The following is a 16,981-nucleotide window of genomic DNA, read 5'->3' as shown; positions in this document are numbered from 1 at the left end:
ATTAGTAATGGCAAAAAGAGATGTATGCATATTTGTATATTCTATTACAGAAAAGTCTGTTCTATTTGATTGCCTGCCTTCTGATATTTGTATAAGTGTATATATAATTTTTGAAAAAAAAAAGAAAGCTATTAAGTTGGATGTCTCTGAAATAGCCCTATGTTTCTTAAACCTGTTTAATGGTACTTATTGTGTTCATCTTTTAATAAGTATCTTAATGTGATGCTTTTATTGTTAAAAGCGTACAACACAAGAGTATAAAGATGCCTGTGATCTATGGGATTTATATAACAATACCAAAAATGAGCTGATAGCAGAAGCTTTGGGAGAAACTCCTAAGCAAGATGCAGGTAGACGAAGAAGTCTGAGGAAAGCTGCTACTGTAGAGATGGAAGATGATGAAGATGATGATGATGAAAAGAGCAATGATACCAAGGTAAAAGTAATGCTAACTGTGATTAGTACAATTGTAGATTACATTTATGTGTGCTAATGTTTCAACAATATGTTAAGCTTTGACATAGCGCTGACATACCATAGATGTTAGAAATTTTGTAACTCACTTCTTTTTTTTTAAGTAATTCATCTTTTATAGTGATACTGGTATGCTTTCGTTGAGCGGCTGAAACTAAAATGCGATTAAAAAAAAAGTTTCCACATCTGTGTTCTTTTGTTGTCAACATTTTAATGTGTTGATCGAGAGTAATCTAGTTTTAGTGAAGTGAGGAGAGGGTTGGTAAAATGTTTAATTTTAATTAAAGTATATGATTATATTTGTAGATTCTGGATGACCAACAAGATGATCCTGAAGATTTTGAAGCTTTGTTTGGGTCTGTAGTGACTGCTAAAGATAATGATAGAGACATCAGTACTGTGTTCCAGTTACTGCCTCCTAAATCAGTATGTTAATTACATCTTAAGTGTTTTTCCAAGACAAATAAGAAAATTTTTTTTCTTTTATTTGCAAAAAGCAAAACTTTTTATTGTGACAAATTGCTGTATTAATTTAACATAATACATACTATAATTTCAGCTAATATCTGTTTATTGTGAAGATGTTTTCTGCTTTTATCATGTTTTTTCCTCTTAATTGTAGAAATATCCTGAATACTACCAAATTATAAAGCAGCCAATTGATTTGAAAATCATAGCACAGAGCATCAAGCATGGAAGGTATAAGAGTCTTGATGAGCTAGAGAGAGACCTGCTACTAATGGTGAAAAATGCTAAAACATTTAATGAACCAAAATCATTGATATACAAGGTAAAGTATAGAATTTATTGTAATAATTTGTTTTCCAGTGCATTAAAAGGACCTTTCAAACTACACAGTGTACTATAGTTTTTAAGGTTTATTATTCAGATGACTATGAAATTGGTTTTTGTGCTATTCAGTCGAAATATATTTTTTCAAAATATATCTCATTGAATAAATAAGGTCAATCATTCAGCCTCTTTTTATTATCGTTCTTTTTCATTTTGAAATAAGTTAATTCAAACAATGCATCTGGAATCTATTGCTTAACATTTTATTTTGTAATCTACTAGGATGCCTGTACTATAAAGAAAATTGTACAGAACAAGAAGATAGAACTTCAGACTAAGAGAGCACAGATGCCATTATCTGAGAGACGAAGGTATATTACTTTCTGAAGGGTATTTTGTTGATACTCTAGGGTGCAGGAGACTGGGGAAAGATAATACTCTGTCAAAGTGGCTTTGTCATGGAATTTTGGTGCCTTATTGAAGTATTTTGAACACAATTTTGTATTGTATGAAAATTAAGGATTATGAATGGAAGATTCTCTATGCAGAACAAAAATATGATTTTATATCATTGAAATGATTATAAAGTTGTATAGATAAAGAATAGCTAGTAGTGTTTGCCTTCATAAAAAAAAATTTACTTTTTTTTTATTTTTTTTACTTGAAAATTGCCAAAGGAAAAGTCAATACTTCTTTCTTATTTTCCATGATAAAGAAAATGAATGCAATTTCAGTAAAAGAAGAGAGACCAAGATGATTATAAAGATGACTGACATTTGTGCAGATCTCCAGTATCCATCAGATGATGATATCCCTGAAATCCAGTATGATGACGATGAAGACGAAGAAAGTCTACTTGACCAGAGTCAGTTAGATTATGATGATGAATCTGGCACTGAAACAATTATATCAGAAGAGGAAAGTCCTTATTGGTCTCTGTTGAATGCTGTTAAAAGCCACCGTGATCATACTGGACAAACAATATATGAGCCATTTGTGAAACTGCCAAGCAAAAGGTAAGAAGGTTATGCTAATGTTGCTTAAGATGTGAAGAATTGATCATTTATGAAATCTTACCATTGAATTGCACTTTGAGCATCAAGATCAGAGTATATTATGGCTAGCTTGATTTAAACATTAAGTTGACTTTTAAGTTACAGTTTTTTTTCAGGATAAGCTGTTGTCAGATTAGGGCTCAGTGTCTTTTGTCTTCATGTTTATGATGCATTTCAGATTCTATCCAGATTACTATGATGAAATTGACAGACCAATGTCCTTGTCCAATATAAGGAAGAAAATAAAGGTACTACTGTAATGATAGTTGAAAATGTATTGTAATTTCTAATGCACCTTTTTGATTTATGTGCTCAAAAATATACATACAAAAATATATCTAACAATTACCGTACAGTTGCATATCATTTCTAACTGTATTTGAAAAAAAATATTGGTATATATTTCAAGTGGTCTTTAGTACTTGACTACTTGTATATTTATTTCAGTGATAAAATAAGATTTTTTTAGGGATGAAATCTCTTATTTTATTACATGTATAATGTTCCATTAAAATTTTTTAAAATTTAAATCCTGAAATTGTCAGATTATGATTTTTCATGTATTTATTTTACTAGTATAAACAGTACAGAACGATAGATAAAGTGGCTTCTGATTTGAATTTAGTCTTTGAAAATGCCAAACAATACAACAAAGAAGAGTCCAAAATTCACCAGGTAAGTAAGCAGAAGAGAATAGACAAAGTAAAATTGACAAAAGTACCATTTCTATTAAATAACCATTTCCCAGTAAAAATTCATTAAATTTTTATATATTCAGGCTTATTATATAATTATACATGTATTTAAAATTGGATATTTACCTTAGGGCTGTACAATTGGAGGAAGGCACTATTTTTGCTGGGGAGTTTACAAATAGAAGTACTTTTAAACTAATTGTATATATTAAATTCAGTTTGTCATGAGTTTTGACAATAACCCATCTAAAAAGGTGCAGTCCCAATGTACATCATATGTTATAATGGAACAGCCCTTATGATAGTAGCTTGACCAAATTGTAATCCAAGCTTGTATAAATAAGTTCACATTCTAGTTTCAACTTTGTATGGTAGCAGTAAGATTTTGATGAACTTAACCATTTTTATTTCCAATGAACTGACATCATAATATTTGTTTTTAGGATGCTGTTGTCTTACAAAGGTGTGTTTATGAGAAGAAGAAGGAGCTAGAAGGAAAGGTCAGTATCTAGAACAAAAAAAGTACACATTTATTATCATTACACAAATGAAACACAGGCATGGAATGTGCAGCCAGTCCTTTCTATTCCATCAGCAGCACATTCTGCTTAATAATCTAATGCATGTGCTGTTTAATGTAGTTCAGAACTTCATTCATTTCATTAATTTGAGAAAGGAAAAATTCAGACTTCATGATAATTTACAAATTTGTGGGTTTTTCAGTAGAGTAGATATTCTTTTATAGGAGACAAGCAAATATTATCATTCAGATAAAACATTCTCATCATCATCCATATAGAAATGACTATACTTTTTAAGCCTGAATACAGCCTTTTTACTTAGTTATTATATCAGCTGTTTTTGCTCCATATACTTCCACTTAAATTTTTTAGTCTTTACACAAATGGTGTTGGTTTATATAACTATCTTGCTGGTTGAGATGTTTTGCTTGAGGGTTAGAAACCATTTGCTTCTAGCTTTTGCTAGTGGAAAGCAGTGAAGTTAAACATCATAAGAATCTTAATTTAACTTTTTCTGTGCATTGAATTTCAAATTAAAATATGTCATTGGAATGGGTAGTAGTTTTTTTTACATAAGTAATCTCTATAAATATCAGTACACATGTTTCTGCAAAACATTTAATCTTAAAAAGAAACAGAATTGTATTGAACTGTTAATTTTTGTAGAAAAAGCTCTCACTTGATCTTTAAAAGACTGCTTTTATTTCCAAACACTTTTTAATTCCACCTTATTTTTTATGCTGAAAATGGTATTTAGTATATGTATATAGTTAAATTTGTGTGTGCATATAATTAGGTCAAGCTTCAATTTAAATTTTAGTTTCTGAGTTTTTCATATTTTAGAGTTCAAATTTTTGTTATTTTCAAACTATAATCACTGCACTGTTTTCTTTCTTGTACACAAGAATAAAAGTTTTTGTATGGAAAAATGATCATCACCAAGTTACACAAAAAAAACACTGCTTCTATATCAGCATTGCTGTTTGTGAATTCACATTTTTTTCTATGTAACCTATAGGATTTTAGTATACTAGATGAAAGTAGCATTGATTTTGAGGTTCCCTGTATCCCGGTGAGTGGTGGTGTTGTATTGCTTTACTCCAGATACCAGATTATTTACTTTTAGCTTTCTGATGCAGCAATAGATATTACTTAATATTATTTCTTTCAGTATAGGTGCATTTATTTCATCTTTACAGTAGATTATTATGGTTGCTTTTGATGTTGTTGTAGAGTAGACTACAATGCATTTTGGTTTTTTTGGTTTTTTTTAAGGCTACTTCAAGATGATTGTTAGTTTCTCATCCATTCTTAAAATGTTTCAGGAAAAAGAGGGAGATTTTATACTACCTTTTTTTTCAAAACTATTGAAAAGTAGATATACAGTGAAACTTCTCCAGACCATCAGAAAATTGCTCTTCCCTTCAAACCGGCCGTTTTCAAAAGTCCCGGCCGATATACCTCAAAACCTGTGTGTTTTGTCTTCAATAGACCAGCCACCCCCTAAAACCGTACATCGGCCGGTTTTGCACAGTTTAAGTTACATATTTCAAATAAAAACAACCTCACAATAACCACCCGGTTATTGTTCACCTTAATAAATGTGTCAACAAACCTGTAAATGACTACGTAATATTACATAATTAATAATTCATTCACTGACCGGTTTGCATTTTATCAGTGGACAGATGATAATTGAAGGGGACTGTAGTTTAAACAACAAATTTAATCCAGTCATTACATTTTGTCACTGGTTGGTGTTAATTGTTGTGTACATACGTCAGACAACTGGGGTCATTTAAAAGTATGATCTTTACAATCTTTTAACTGTCAATTAATGTGACCTGTACCCAAGCCAAAACAACATAGGGGTGAAATTATTAGATTTATTGATAGGTAATTTACAAAAACAATACAAATAATTAATTACTATCAATAGCCCTTTGATCTTTAATACACATTCTTTCAAAACCGTAAACATTATTTTGTTGGCAGTACCGTTTGTAAAATCTAATCATTTACAAATGATGCAAGCTTTGAAATGTAATAAAAGGCCAAAGGTTTTGAATCTGCATTAAACGTTTCGTCCAACAAACTGACAAGGTGTAGGGTTATAGAACACATTAATGGAACAGCTCTTAGAATGCATTGCTATTTTTCACAAAACCAGCCACCCCTATAAACCGGCCACTTTTTCTTTTCCCAGTGGGGACGGGTTTGGAGAAGTTTCACTGTACTGGTATTATATATTTTTTCAATATTTTTTTATAATGAGCATGGTGAAAGTGTCTTTTTTTCTAAATCAAAATACATCAATGTTTCAATCTGGCTGAACTTCAAATTTAAGAACTCAAAATAAGAAATAAAGCATGTTTTGGGCAGCAGTAATATTTCAAGGTTTGGCAGGAATGAGAGTCTATAGGTACTTGAACTGGTCATTAAGAAAATTTGTGTTTGTTTTCTTTTATTTTCAGTGTGCTTATAAAGTGATCTATATTAATAGTATTTCTATGTTTTTACTGTGACATCTTTTGACATGGAAAAATACTGGATTTAAGAATTCTAAATACTTTTCATACCAGGAATACAGTAGAAACCATCTTTTAGGTTTAGAATTCTTCTGCTTTAGGCCATAATAAAAAATTTCTAGATCTCATCCAACATTTTTCAAAATAGGGGTAGGTGAAAGAATTTTATTTTTTATCAATTTAGATGAAACATTATGTAAATTTGAAGGCAATTGATCTAAATTGGGGGCAAAATATTAAAAAAACAAATTTTGGGGGAGGGTGAAAAATTGGGTTGCAAGGGGATGAGAATCTAGGATATTTTTTTATATTCGCCTTATCCATGATAATATAATTACTTAAAGAAGACACCTTTTTTGTTTTTGTTTTTTGTTTTCAAGTTATGCAATTTTGATACAACCAGGATTAATGATAGTGTTATCTCTCTGTTCTGCTTATACATTGATGTTTACTAACAAATTGAACTGCATGTCTTAATCTATGTATGTTACTAATGATGAAAATAATTAAGATATATAATAGGAATAATTGTAATTGGGTTGTTTTATAAATTGGGACAATTGAAACTGTAGGACCAAACTCTTTCTTGAAGTTTACTTAAAAAATCTGTATTAGGTTTTTTTCTTTTATAGGCTTTCATGGCATAAATATTGTAGAATATTATAGACTTTAATAATTTAAAATATGTGACGTAGATAGAAAATTCATCACTTTCATATGCTTTGCTCATTTATCTGTTCTGCGTTAGATGTGAATTTGTGAATTACAATGAACACAAATAATGTTTTATTCATATCTGTAAGCTAGAAAGTTTGAAAAAAAAAACTCGAGATCACATTGAACATTTACATGTAAAGGAACATAGACTATCTTGTACATTTTTGTATGTTATTTGTGAAGTGCTTGTAACAAAGCTGTTGTATGTGGTAAACTTAGTCCAAGTTTTTGAAAAAGTTCTTGCAAATCATGTCTTTCTTCCAGAAAGTATCTCGTGAACTTTTTGAAGAGGACAGTCAAAGTAAAGTAAAGAGAGGGAGGATCCCAGAGGCAGAAAAGAAACGCCCCGGTCGTAAACCTAACCCTGATGTTCTTAGGAAACGTCTAATGACTCTGTACAAATGTGTTTTTGACTACACTGTAAGTTAATGTTTCTTTAAATATTTAACTTATACATACCCACAGAAAGCTATTTCAATTTCTCTTTTTTACCAAAGGCTTTTCAGCACGAAGAATATGAGTAAAAAGCATTTACAAAAATAATTCAAATTACTTCTCGTATTTTGTTAAATAATAGATTATTTTATTTTCTGTAATTTCAGGACAACGAGAATCGTCCATTGAGATTCATTTTCATGCAACTACCATCTAAGAAAGAGTATCCAGATTATTATGATGTCATAACAAATCCTATTGATATGTCCATGATTGAACAGAAAATCAAAACTGCACAGGTATGATTAAATAGGGGTTGGGATATCAGAATTTGAATTTATCTTATGGAATTTTTTTTTTTTTTTTATTTTGTGTTGAAAGCTTGGGTATTGAATTTTACATGCCTGCTGGACTACCTAAGTTTCATAATTTAATTACAGTCACATATTTTGAATAGAATGCACATCCTTAAATTGTAATCACGATTTGCTTTCTTTCAGGTGTAAGTACTCATTACTAATGTGTATAAATCTGGTAATCAGACATCATCGTTCTTGTTATGTTTAAAACTTGATCTTTCAACAGATATGTTATGGTAGAAACTGTTCAGTGTTAAAATTAGCATACTGTTTGGCTTAACATCAAGTTAAGTCTGGGACATACCTTTTGGCAATATTTTATCTGTCCCAACTTGACCATGAATTAAGAAGATACATTCCTATTTTTCTAGTACACCAATCCAGATGAACTTCTATTAGATTTTGAACAAATGTTTAATAATGCCAGAAGATACAATGAAGAGGGGTCATTGGTGTATAATGATGCTAACACACTGGAAAAGGCTCTGAAATTAAAATGGAAAAATATCTGTCAGACCAGTGAAGCAAGGAAGGCTTTAAGTAAAAGGTAAGTCAGATTTTTAAATTCATGTAGGTAATGTTGGTGAATATTGATGTAATTTGGATTGTACAATGTCTTACTAATCTCTCATTACGAATCAAGGTTATGACTTAGCTTGTTAATGTGCATTATTTTAACATCTATGTTATTATTTTATAGCCGTATAGAAGCCAAGAATATTCCCAATAAACTACAGAGATTGTATGATGCTATCAATAACTATACTGATGTACATGGTAGAACACTGTCAACACCTTTCTTAAAGTTACCACTCAAAAGTGTAAGTAAATGTTTCTATCAAAGCTGTACTTTTTATGTTCTTAAATTTGGGGAAAAGGTGAAATGGAACAAAATTTATAAATGTGTGTGAAGTTGGATACTATTGAACTATTGATTATAGTCAATTCTTCAGAAATCAGTAGTAAAAATTGACATTCATTTTTTACATGAATTTACATATTGCAATATAAGGCAGGTAGCCAGTTGTAATCAGACATGATTTTCTTCTGCTTTTTCAAATCTGAATGTTACCTTTATCTTACTATTTTTACTCTATAATTACTTCGGATTCAGGGTTCTCCTTAGGATTTTTAGATAGCGCTGTATTCAGCGCACGTGACACTACATTAATATGTCTCGTGTCGAAACATGCCACTTAATGTATTTAATGTATTATATATAGATTGATCAGTGTATTAAAAATGTACATTTTTACATTGCTGTTTATGTTTACATGAATTATTTGTAGGTAAATATTTTACCCTTTTTTTTTCATTTGCAGTAATTATAACTTGAATACCATTTTTTATTTTTATTTTTTTAATTAACAGAAAAATTAAAGATAATCTATCAAATTATGATAAGTAATTCTTCATAAATATTTGCTCTAATTCGTACACACCCAGTGTTCTTCAAATTTTTGCTGACAGCAGACCCATTGGAAATTACAATATTGCATTTGTTTTGGGGCCTCAATGGCTCATTTGAAGGCGATATTCATTTAATTAAGAGCAATCTCTATTAAACTCTTCATAACTTTCAATATATTTATAGATTTAGAATATTATCTAATCAGACTACTCTGGTCTTAATATTCATGTTTCCAAAAATTTTCAGGAAGTAGTGTGGAGTTGACCTAGTTATACCAGGAAAAAACATACATCTTATTCTTGTTATTTAAAGTTGGCACACTAGTTGTTTTGTTTTGTTTTTAAATATTATATTTATATGTAGTTTATTTAAGACAAGAACCCCATATCATGGTTTATAAAGAAATTTTTTCCCCACGCCTGTTGTACTATTTTTAGACTGGGGGGATTTTACGATCTACTTCTCAACTAATTATGCCAAAAAACGTGCTCTTGATGCACAAAAATATGGCAATGTAAACAAAAGACGGTCATTTCCTTCTTCTTTTCAAAGTGTTTTGGAACTATCTGACGGAACAAATATTGTTTGGGAATTAATATGATCTTTTTTTTTAAGGTAAATCAGCTTCTTAATGTTGAAAACATCATGTGATAGTGCAATTTTTCAACTTTGCATTTATAAATAGCCATATGCTTTTGGCCAGGGTTGAGTGAATTTTTACCATAGTTAGTTTTGATTGGTTCAGTATAAGATATTGGTATGTGATTGACACCTTCATTAAAATTAATTTGTGGCCAGGTGGGGTGACTGATAAAGAATCTCATCGGCTATGTCATAACTTTTTTTTGGTTCAGACACCTGTGCAGTTACGTGGTGATCAACTGACCATAGCATGTTAATTCAAGAGCTACTTACCTTGTAGGATGCCGTAAATGACATCGGAGCACACATGTTGCCTATCGAAATTGATTTTTAATCCTCAAATTTAACTTAATAGCACAGCGCTGGTAGCAAGATAGCACTGTACACAGCGCTTTAAGGGCCTGGGGAGAACAATGGGATTATGTCAGTTTACTCTTCTTTTTTATTGGTTGGTGTTGTGAAATTGTGTTTGTGTACTGATTAGTTGTCACATATCAAAGGACTTATCAGTGAGGAAAAAATCACCTGGTTGACAGATCCAAAGACATATAAAAATCTTGAAGGGACTACAGTTGCCTTATGTGATGGATATTGACTGTTCACTGCTTAGTTTGTCCTATCTATTAATTCTTGAAAAGCTTATGTAATTCTTAGAATCTTTCCTTAAGTGGATATAAAGATCTGTAATTATCCCCAATCTTTTATTGACAGGAATACCCTGACTACTATGAGGTTATTAAGAAGCCTATAGATATGCAGAGAATACAGCAGAAACTGTTAACAAACCAGTATGAGTCTGTAGAAGATATGGTGGCTGATTTTGTTCAGATGTTTGATAATGCTTCTAAATATAATGAACCTGATTCTTTGATTTACAAGGTAACTCATTTGGTAATTGTTTGCATATTATGATTAAAGTTCATTTGTGTATTGTTGTATGGCATTCAACCAGTCTAAATATCTGAGCATTCATGGATAGTTATTCATGATACTGATTTCATTTTCTCCTTACAAAATGTCTTTCAGCTGGATTCCGGGTGACATTTATGGTTATAATTAAACTTCAAAATACCAAAAATATTAGCACATGGTTTACTATTATCAAATTGGTTTCCATAAAATATAGAAGTTGTAATTGAAATTGAATGTTTAAAATGCATTTGTTCTGTCTTGGCACTTTAGATAATTTTTTAGACAATATCTAATTTTCCAAATTTTTAAAATATGTCTGTATAGATATTGTCAGATAACATTGAGACAATATCACTGAAGTTTAATATGTTTAAATATGGTATTTTACAGGATGCATTAACCTTACAAAGAGTATGTTTAGAGAAGAAAATGGAATTATCAGAGGAAGGATCTTGTGAAATACCTGACGTCAGACATATTATACAGGAGCTCATGACAAATCTGTTTATATCTACATATAATTACCAGGTATTTGTTAACTGAAGAAAAATATGGGTTGAATTTTCTGCTTCCATTCAAGTAAAAGGTTTGTATAAGGGTGCACAAAGCATAATTAAATCTTGAAAGACCATTAATATTGAATTATCTATTATCTCAACCAAAGTAAAAGTTGTTTTAAAATTTGATTTCACTTTTTCTTCAACACAGTCTGGATTATTAGATTTGATCATTCTTTTTTGTGGCTGTTTGAGCTTTACTGTACTAAGAAATAAAAAAAAATACAGTTTTCCACCATTACTGTATTTTTACTCATGAATTTTCCACTGTGAATTTCTATCAGCAAAAGATGACGAAATGGATGAAAGATTATTTTATACTTGTGTTTTCAATCTTTGAAAGGATGAAGAAGGTCGTTGTCTAAGTGACTCATTTTCTGAGTTACCAGAGAGGGACCCTGATGAAGATCTGGAGACATCTAAGCAGACAGAGTAAGCTTTTACCACTGTTTCCTCTTGTTTCTTTGTTTACACTGCCTCAGTGGTCTCAGGGTAGGGTACTCACCTTGATTGGAGGAGGTCATGGGTTTGATCCCTGGCTGAGTCATACCAAAGACATTAAACAATTGTTTGGCTAGGAGTCAGAATAATGTGTCTTAAAGGGGAGGGGTGCATGTCTATCTACGGGCTGATGCTTCTCTGAGCTAGCACAATAAAATCCAGCTCCGCATGTGTGGATAGTGCGAAGCAGGGTCTGACAATCATTCTCATCCGGAAATGCATTGGACATTAAACAATAATCAATCAGTCAGTATTTTGCTTACAAACTCATGTTATTCACTGATTTTAACATGCTGAAAACTTACTAGATGCAGATATGAATGTAGTGACATATAGTCAAACCAGATTTACAACTGGTATTTAGTATTACAGATAAGTTTAAATGACAAACATTTGTAACATTCTTTCTTTTTTGTAAAAGTTATAATGCACTCATGTGAGAGTTGTAGGTATTTATCCACTTGTAATCTTTTACAGGAAACCTTTATCTTTTGATCAGATCAAAAGGAATATTGACAGGGTAAGATTAATCAGAAACTGAAAATTTGTAATTATGTCTATGAATAAGAATACATAAATGTAGTTGTCAAAGATATAATTCATTTGTTTTCGTCCGTCATTATGTTCATTTAAAAGTATGATATTACATGTAGTTGTTCATGTACTAAAGGGGAATGACATTAGACCCCAAACTTTCCATTATGAATAAATTAAAATACTCGATTTTAGTCCAAGTACCTATTATTAATTTATCAAAGAACTATTTATTTTGATTCTCCCCAAAGAAAATGGTACAGAGAAATAAAATATACATCAAAAATATAAATATAAGTTAATAAAAAAAGAAAAGAAAAAAAAAACCATACCAAATGGATATAGTGCTGTGTCTTCTTAACATGTACCATATTTTCCGGACTATAAGTCGATGTGTAGTATAAGTCGAATTGCCTAATTTTGACCAAAATTTGACAAAAAAACCTAGATAAGTCTAATTCGGCAGGTAAGTGGAGGTTCAGATGTGTGCATTTATATCGTACGTGTCAGCGGAGATCCAAGTTGCTTTCTGAATTAAATAAATATCTGTGTTTTTGTTAAAGTGTACATTATCCACAAGTTCAATTATTTTTATTGAATGGTGTGTCAATGGCTCTGAAGCCATAGATCATCAGGAGTACGAAATTGTAAACATGTCAAACACAGGCAGCCATGTGTGAAATAAGTGGGAAATTCGTTTGATGAATTGGTCATAATTGCGAGTGGTAATTAGTAAACAATAATACCTGGTATTACGAAATACAAGAAATTGTTACCTGCAAATTTGGTTGCAATTAGTCCTTTAGATAACACCTTAATTGAATTATGATTTGAGCCACGTGCGAATGTATTACGACATACTGTAAATGGGATAAATATGCATATTAAAGGACCGATAACTCCAAAACACTCGATAATGTTTCCCAAGTTAAGAAAAGGGTTTTTGTTAATGTATCTTGTAGAGTTTATTTATATTTTAACAGTTTCAAAGTTTCAGAGTTGTATTAACATCATTGTTATCATTCATAAAGGATAGTGGCAATGATCAATAATATTCGAATTCAGTCGCCGGTTTGACTGTTTGACTGCTTTCGTTGATTGCAGTTTACCAAAAATTTTGAATTAAAGCGATAAAAAATGAACTAAACAAATCTAATGAAATGCATTGTTGATGAACATTTAAAAAAAAAAATCCTTAGATAATAAAATATTGAGTTATAGTCCGGAAAATACAGTACTTACCAGAGGTTACTCGGGATAGTTACATCTGGTGTTGATGTCACACAGATTACATGAAATTGATAACAACATTTATTGTAGGGAAGATACAGGCGAATGGATAAATTTCAAGAGGACATGTTCCAGGTGTTTGAGAGAGCCCGTAGATTATGTAGGACAGATTCACAGGTAAGTTTACATCTATGAGAGTGTGTCATAAAATTTGAGGTGTTTCCTACTGTGTAAAAGGCTGAGAGATAGTTGTTAAATGTTCAAGTAAATGTTTTGATATTAATATTATGTACGAAACCGTAAATAAAAAAAAAACAAGTATTTAACCTAGTTGATTCTCTCTTATGTCTTACAGCTTTATGAAGATGCTGTAGAAATGCAACAGTTTTTCATCTCTAAACGTGATGAAATTTGTAAGAATGGTGAAATCCTTTTGACTCCTGCTCTTAGTTATACGGGACGTCATCTCCAGGCAGCTCTGGATGCTGAGAAAAGTACTAAGCTGTTGCAAGAAAAAGAAGTAACTGAAAAGGCCAAGAGGGAGTCAGAGGAAAGACAGTTACAAAATACTGTGAGTTAAAGTTTATATGTCAAACATAATATTTGACTGTTTATTGTAAACGTTCATTTAAAGTAGCCTTACATTGCATTTAGATACATTGGTTGAAAATCTGAATTGTTTCCACTTCTTTGAACACTAAGAACTAAGGAGGATTTTCATATGTTTCTTTATACTGCTATTGATATTTGAGGTTCATTTGATAGTAAGTAAATACTTACAAAGAACTCCATACTTAATACATTTAATAGTTCAACATTAGAGATTCTGCATTATTTTCTCCAGTTTTCATGGATAAAACATATCTTGTTATAACTTATGTTTTCATTTAAATTTTAGGCCACAGGAGAGGACTTCTTCAAATATAAAGAACAGACTTTCCAAGTTGGTGATACAGTGTACATAGAACCCAGGTAAATACCTGTACAATTAGTGTAGTAATATTGTGCTTTTGCACCTCTTCAGTGGATCAATATTCTGGACAGAATTTGGATTGTGGAATTCAGCATGCATGAGCTCTTATGTATTTATGTGTGTGTGGTATTATCTGTTATGTTATCTTATATAATCTCATTCGCCCTTATTAATATCCCGCATTCAAATTTACATCTTTGCATTTACTACTAACGTGCATGAAACTGACTATTGATTCATAAAATCTATATAATTCAAAACTTTATATGCAAAAGATTGTAGTTATTTATGTTTCTATTATATTAGAATAGCTGCCATTAGAAAGGCCAGAAGGTAAACATTTGTTCTGTTAAATGCTAGGTTTCCATTACTCTTTTTGTGTATGAAGTTAACCATTATAATTGGGTTCTTTTTTAAATTTCCAAAAGGTTTTTATTTCATGTTTGAATTTCCATACCATATTTGTTTTGATTGTCAGCTATTTACTTGTAATTATAAGTAAAATCATTTAATTTCATTACATTTTCATTAAGTTTGAATAATGAATATTTTTACCATAATCTATTTGTTTCTATGAGTTATTACACTTTGTTTATAAATCCTGCACCTACTTAGGACACCACTGCGAGAGAAAAGGTATTATTAAATTGACTTTACTCAGGTTCAGTTGTTGACTACTACAATTTTACAAAGGTGGAAGTCTAAGGAATTTACATGCCATTTTGTGTATTAACCTTAGATGACTTCTTCTGTAAGAGGGCTTTTGTATTTTCATGTTATATTAAAAGGGCATAGTTCTGCATGCTGATGAATCTGAAACTCTGCTTCACTAAAATCAAGGCTGCATGTTGTTTATTTTAATTTTGTAATATCTAAAAGTAATTAAGTTTTTAATTTATGTTGCAGGGTTTGTAGGGATACCCAAAAATGTATTTTTCAGTTTGATATCTATACCCCTCGCAAATTAAGTTTGGTGGGTATATAGTTTTCACCTTGTCTGTATGTCGGTCTGTCTGCAACTGTTTTCTAAGCAGCTTGCAGCATTGTTATGAAACTTTATAGATGTAATATATCCACATGGAGATGTACATACTGTCAGGAATTTATGTTTGGGCAAAAATTGTAGAAATGATGGCTGATAGACTTTGGCATTTTTCAGCAAATCTTGATCTGACGTGTTGTCCACATCTCCTCCTCAATGACTTGGAGGATTGTAATGAAACTCAAAGGAGTGTTAGATTACCATTGAGATGTTTGCATATTGTCCGGAATTTATGTTTTGAGTAAATTGCAGTCATTGTCTGTTATTGTGTTGTCAACAAAGCAAAATTAGTATTAATTTCTGTTTGGAGTTGGGTGTTTTTGAATGGCAGCAAAATTATGTGTCAAAAGTGCTTAGTCTATCTATCCCCCATAAAAATTGTGTTTACATTGGCCCCTAAATGTACAGGGTTCAACAGGCTGTGTCTGTGGGGGGTGTTAGTCCTGTTAGAGACCATGTCTAGTTTATTAAATTCAGAAATTATTGCTGTATTTTTAATTTTTTCACATGAAAATGCACCTGAGGTTTAATTGCAAAATGAAAGCTAGCATTTAGGATTTTAATCATTGCAGAAGCTAGATTTTGGTTGAATAACAGGAAGATTTTGCCAAATTTAACAAAAAGATACAATAATCAATGCACATGATAATTTGTAGTATTAGTTTCAGTATTCTATATTTTGTACTGGAGTTAACCATTACTATTTTTTTATTATACCGTTATACCTTCCGTAAATAAGAAATTGGCAAATGAGAAATATACTTATTAAGATTTTAAAATAAAATTACATGTAAAGAATAGTGAACACCATGTAGTATGTTCCAATCTGCTGATTGACTAATCACTTTTAAAAGAATTTTCCAGAGAAGGCATGCAATCTTAATTTTTCATAGTTATTGATGGTGTTGTCACTTTTCAGGATAGGAGATAAACCATGAAGTGACCTCATTCCATTAGGAGAAGTGATATCATATCACCTGTGCTTAGATCCTGAAGTTTGCCTTATTCTAAATTCAAAGTTTAAAAAATTGAATGTTTATATTTGTAGGGAAGAAGGTCAAGAGCCTCATATTCTGTGCATTGAGAAGTTATTTGTTGACACAGCTGGAGTGCAGACATTGTATGGTTTCTGGTTTTACAGACCTAATGAAACATTCCATGCTGCTACGAGAAAATTTTTAGAGAAAGTAAGTGCTTGTTAGTTGTTTAAAGGTTTTATGTATTTGCAGCATTTTGCCCTGAAGTATTTCTAAACAAAAATAAATAAACATTAAAATTTTGAATACAGTATACATTAAACCAAGGTAAATTCCAGTAATATTTTTATATGCCTATCAGTTTTGAGGGTCATAGGCTCCCTTTTCTATAAAATCTTAATTTCACATTTTCAATATTGTCACTTTTTCATAAAAAAGCAGGATGGTTTTTCTGTTTTTGTGCTCAGCAACAGGCTTATCATGTGCTCATAGCACAGCTCTGTATTATATTTTGAATAGATCATGCTTTGTACAAACTTATACTTAAAACAGGAAATTTTGACGTGCTTGTTCTTGTAAGCAACACTCTATGATGAGTTATCTTTCTTTAATTAGTAACAATACTT

The 16,981-nt window shown here is 31.0% G+C and overlaps 1 protein-coding gene across 11 annotated transcripts in view; it reads left to right on the top strand.

Annotated features, from left to right (window-relative positions):
• Positions 1 to 16,981, top strand: part of LOC148627779 (protein polybromo-1-like) — a 37,132-nt gene that overhangs the window by 5,183 nt on the left and 14,968 nt on the right. For 6 of the 11 annotated variants that reach the window (XM_088578652.1, XM_088578633.1, XM_088578627.1 and 3 more), the window contains exons 5-27: positions 242 to 436; positions 781 to 900; positions 1,097 to 1,264; positions 1,549 to 1,637; positions 2,001 to 2,282; positions 2,500 to 2,569; positions 2,898 to 2,996; positions 3,460 to 3,516; positions 4,556 to 4,609; positions 7,047 to 7,202; positions 7,385 to 7,516; positions 7,948 to 8,123; positions 8,277 to 8,397; positions 10,341 to 10,508; positions 10,932 to 11,069; positions 11,442 to 11,530; positions 12,077 to 12,119; positions 13,454 to 13,540; positions 13,719 to 13,934; positions 14,262 to 14,335; positions 14,643 to 14,669; positions 14,952 to 14,972; positions 16,427 to 16,565. In XM_088578652.1, the coding sequence (XP_088434778.1) occupies positions 242 to 436; positions 781 to 900; positions 1,097 to 1,264; positions 1,549 to 1,637; positions 2,001 to 2,282; positions 2,500 to 2,569; positions 2,898 to 2,996; positions 3,460 to 3,516; positions 4,556 to 4,609; positions 7,047 to 7,202; positions 7,385 to 7,516; positions 7,948 to 8,123; positions 8,277 to 8,397; positions 10,341 to 10,508; positions 10,932 to 11,069; positions 11,442 to 11,530; positions 12,077 to 12,119; positions 13,454 to 13,540; positions 13,719 to 13,934; positions 14,262 to 14,335; positions 14,643 to 14,669; positions 14,952 to 14,972; positions 16,427 to 16,565 (2,721 nt within the window). The remainder of the gene's footprint in view (positions 1 to 241; positions 437 to 780; positions 901 to 1,096; positions 1,265 to 1,548; positions 1,638 to 2,000; positions 2,283 to 2,499; positions 2,570 to 2,897; positions 2,997 to 3,459; positions 3,517 to 4,555; positions 4,610 to 7,046; positions 7,203 to 7,384; positions 7,517 to 7,947; positions 8,124 to 8,276; positions 8,398 to 10,340; positions 10,509 to 10,931; positions 11,070 to 11,441; positions 11,531 to 12,076; positions 12,120 to 13,453; positions 13,541 to 13,718; positions 13,935 to 14,261; positions 14,336 to 14,642; positions 14,670 to 14,951; positions 14,973 to 16,426; positions 16,566 to 16,981) is intronic. The other 5 variants (XM_088578694.1, XM_088578660.1, XM_088578669.1 and 2 more) reach the window with 4 other exon arrangements.

The sequence above is a fragment of the Perna viridis genome, chromosome 1, assembly GCF_037379345.1.
Source record: "Perna viridis isolate PV_CMFRI_1.1 ecotype Kerala chromosome 1, ASM3737934v1, whole genome shotgun sequence".
NCBI lineage: Eukaryota > Metazoa > Mollusca > Bivalvia > Mytilida > Mytilidae > Perna > Perna viridis.
This window is presented reverse-complemented; position numbering and strand designations above follow the sequence as displayed.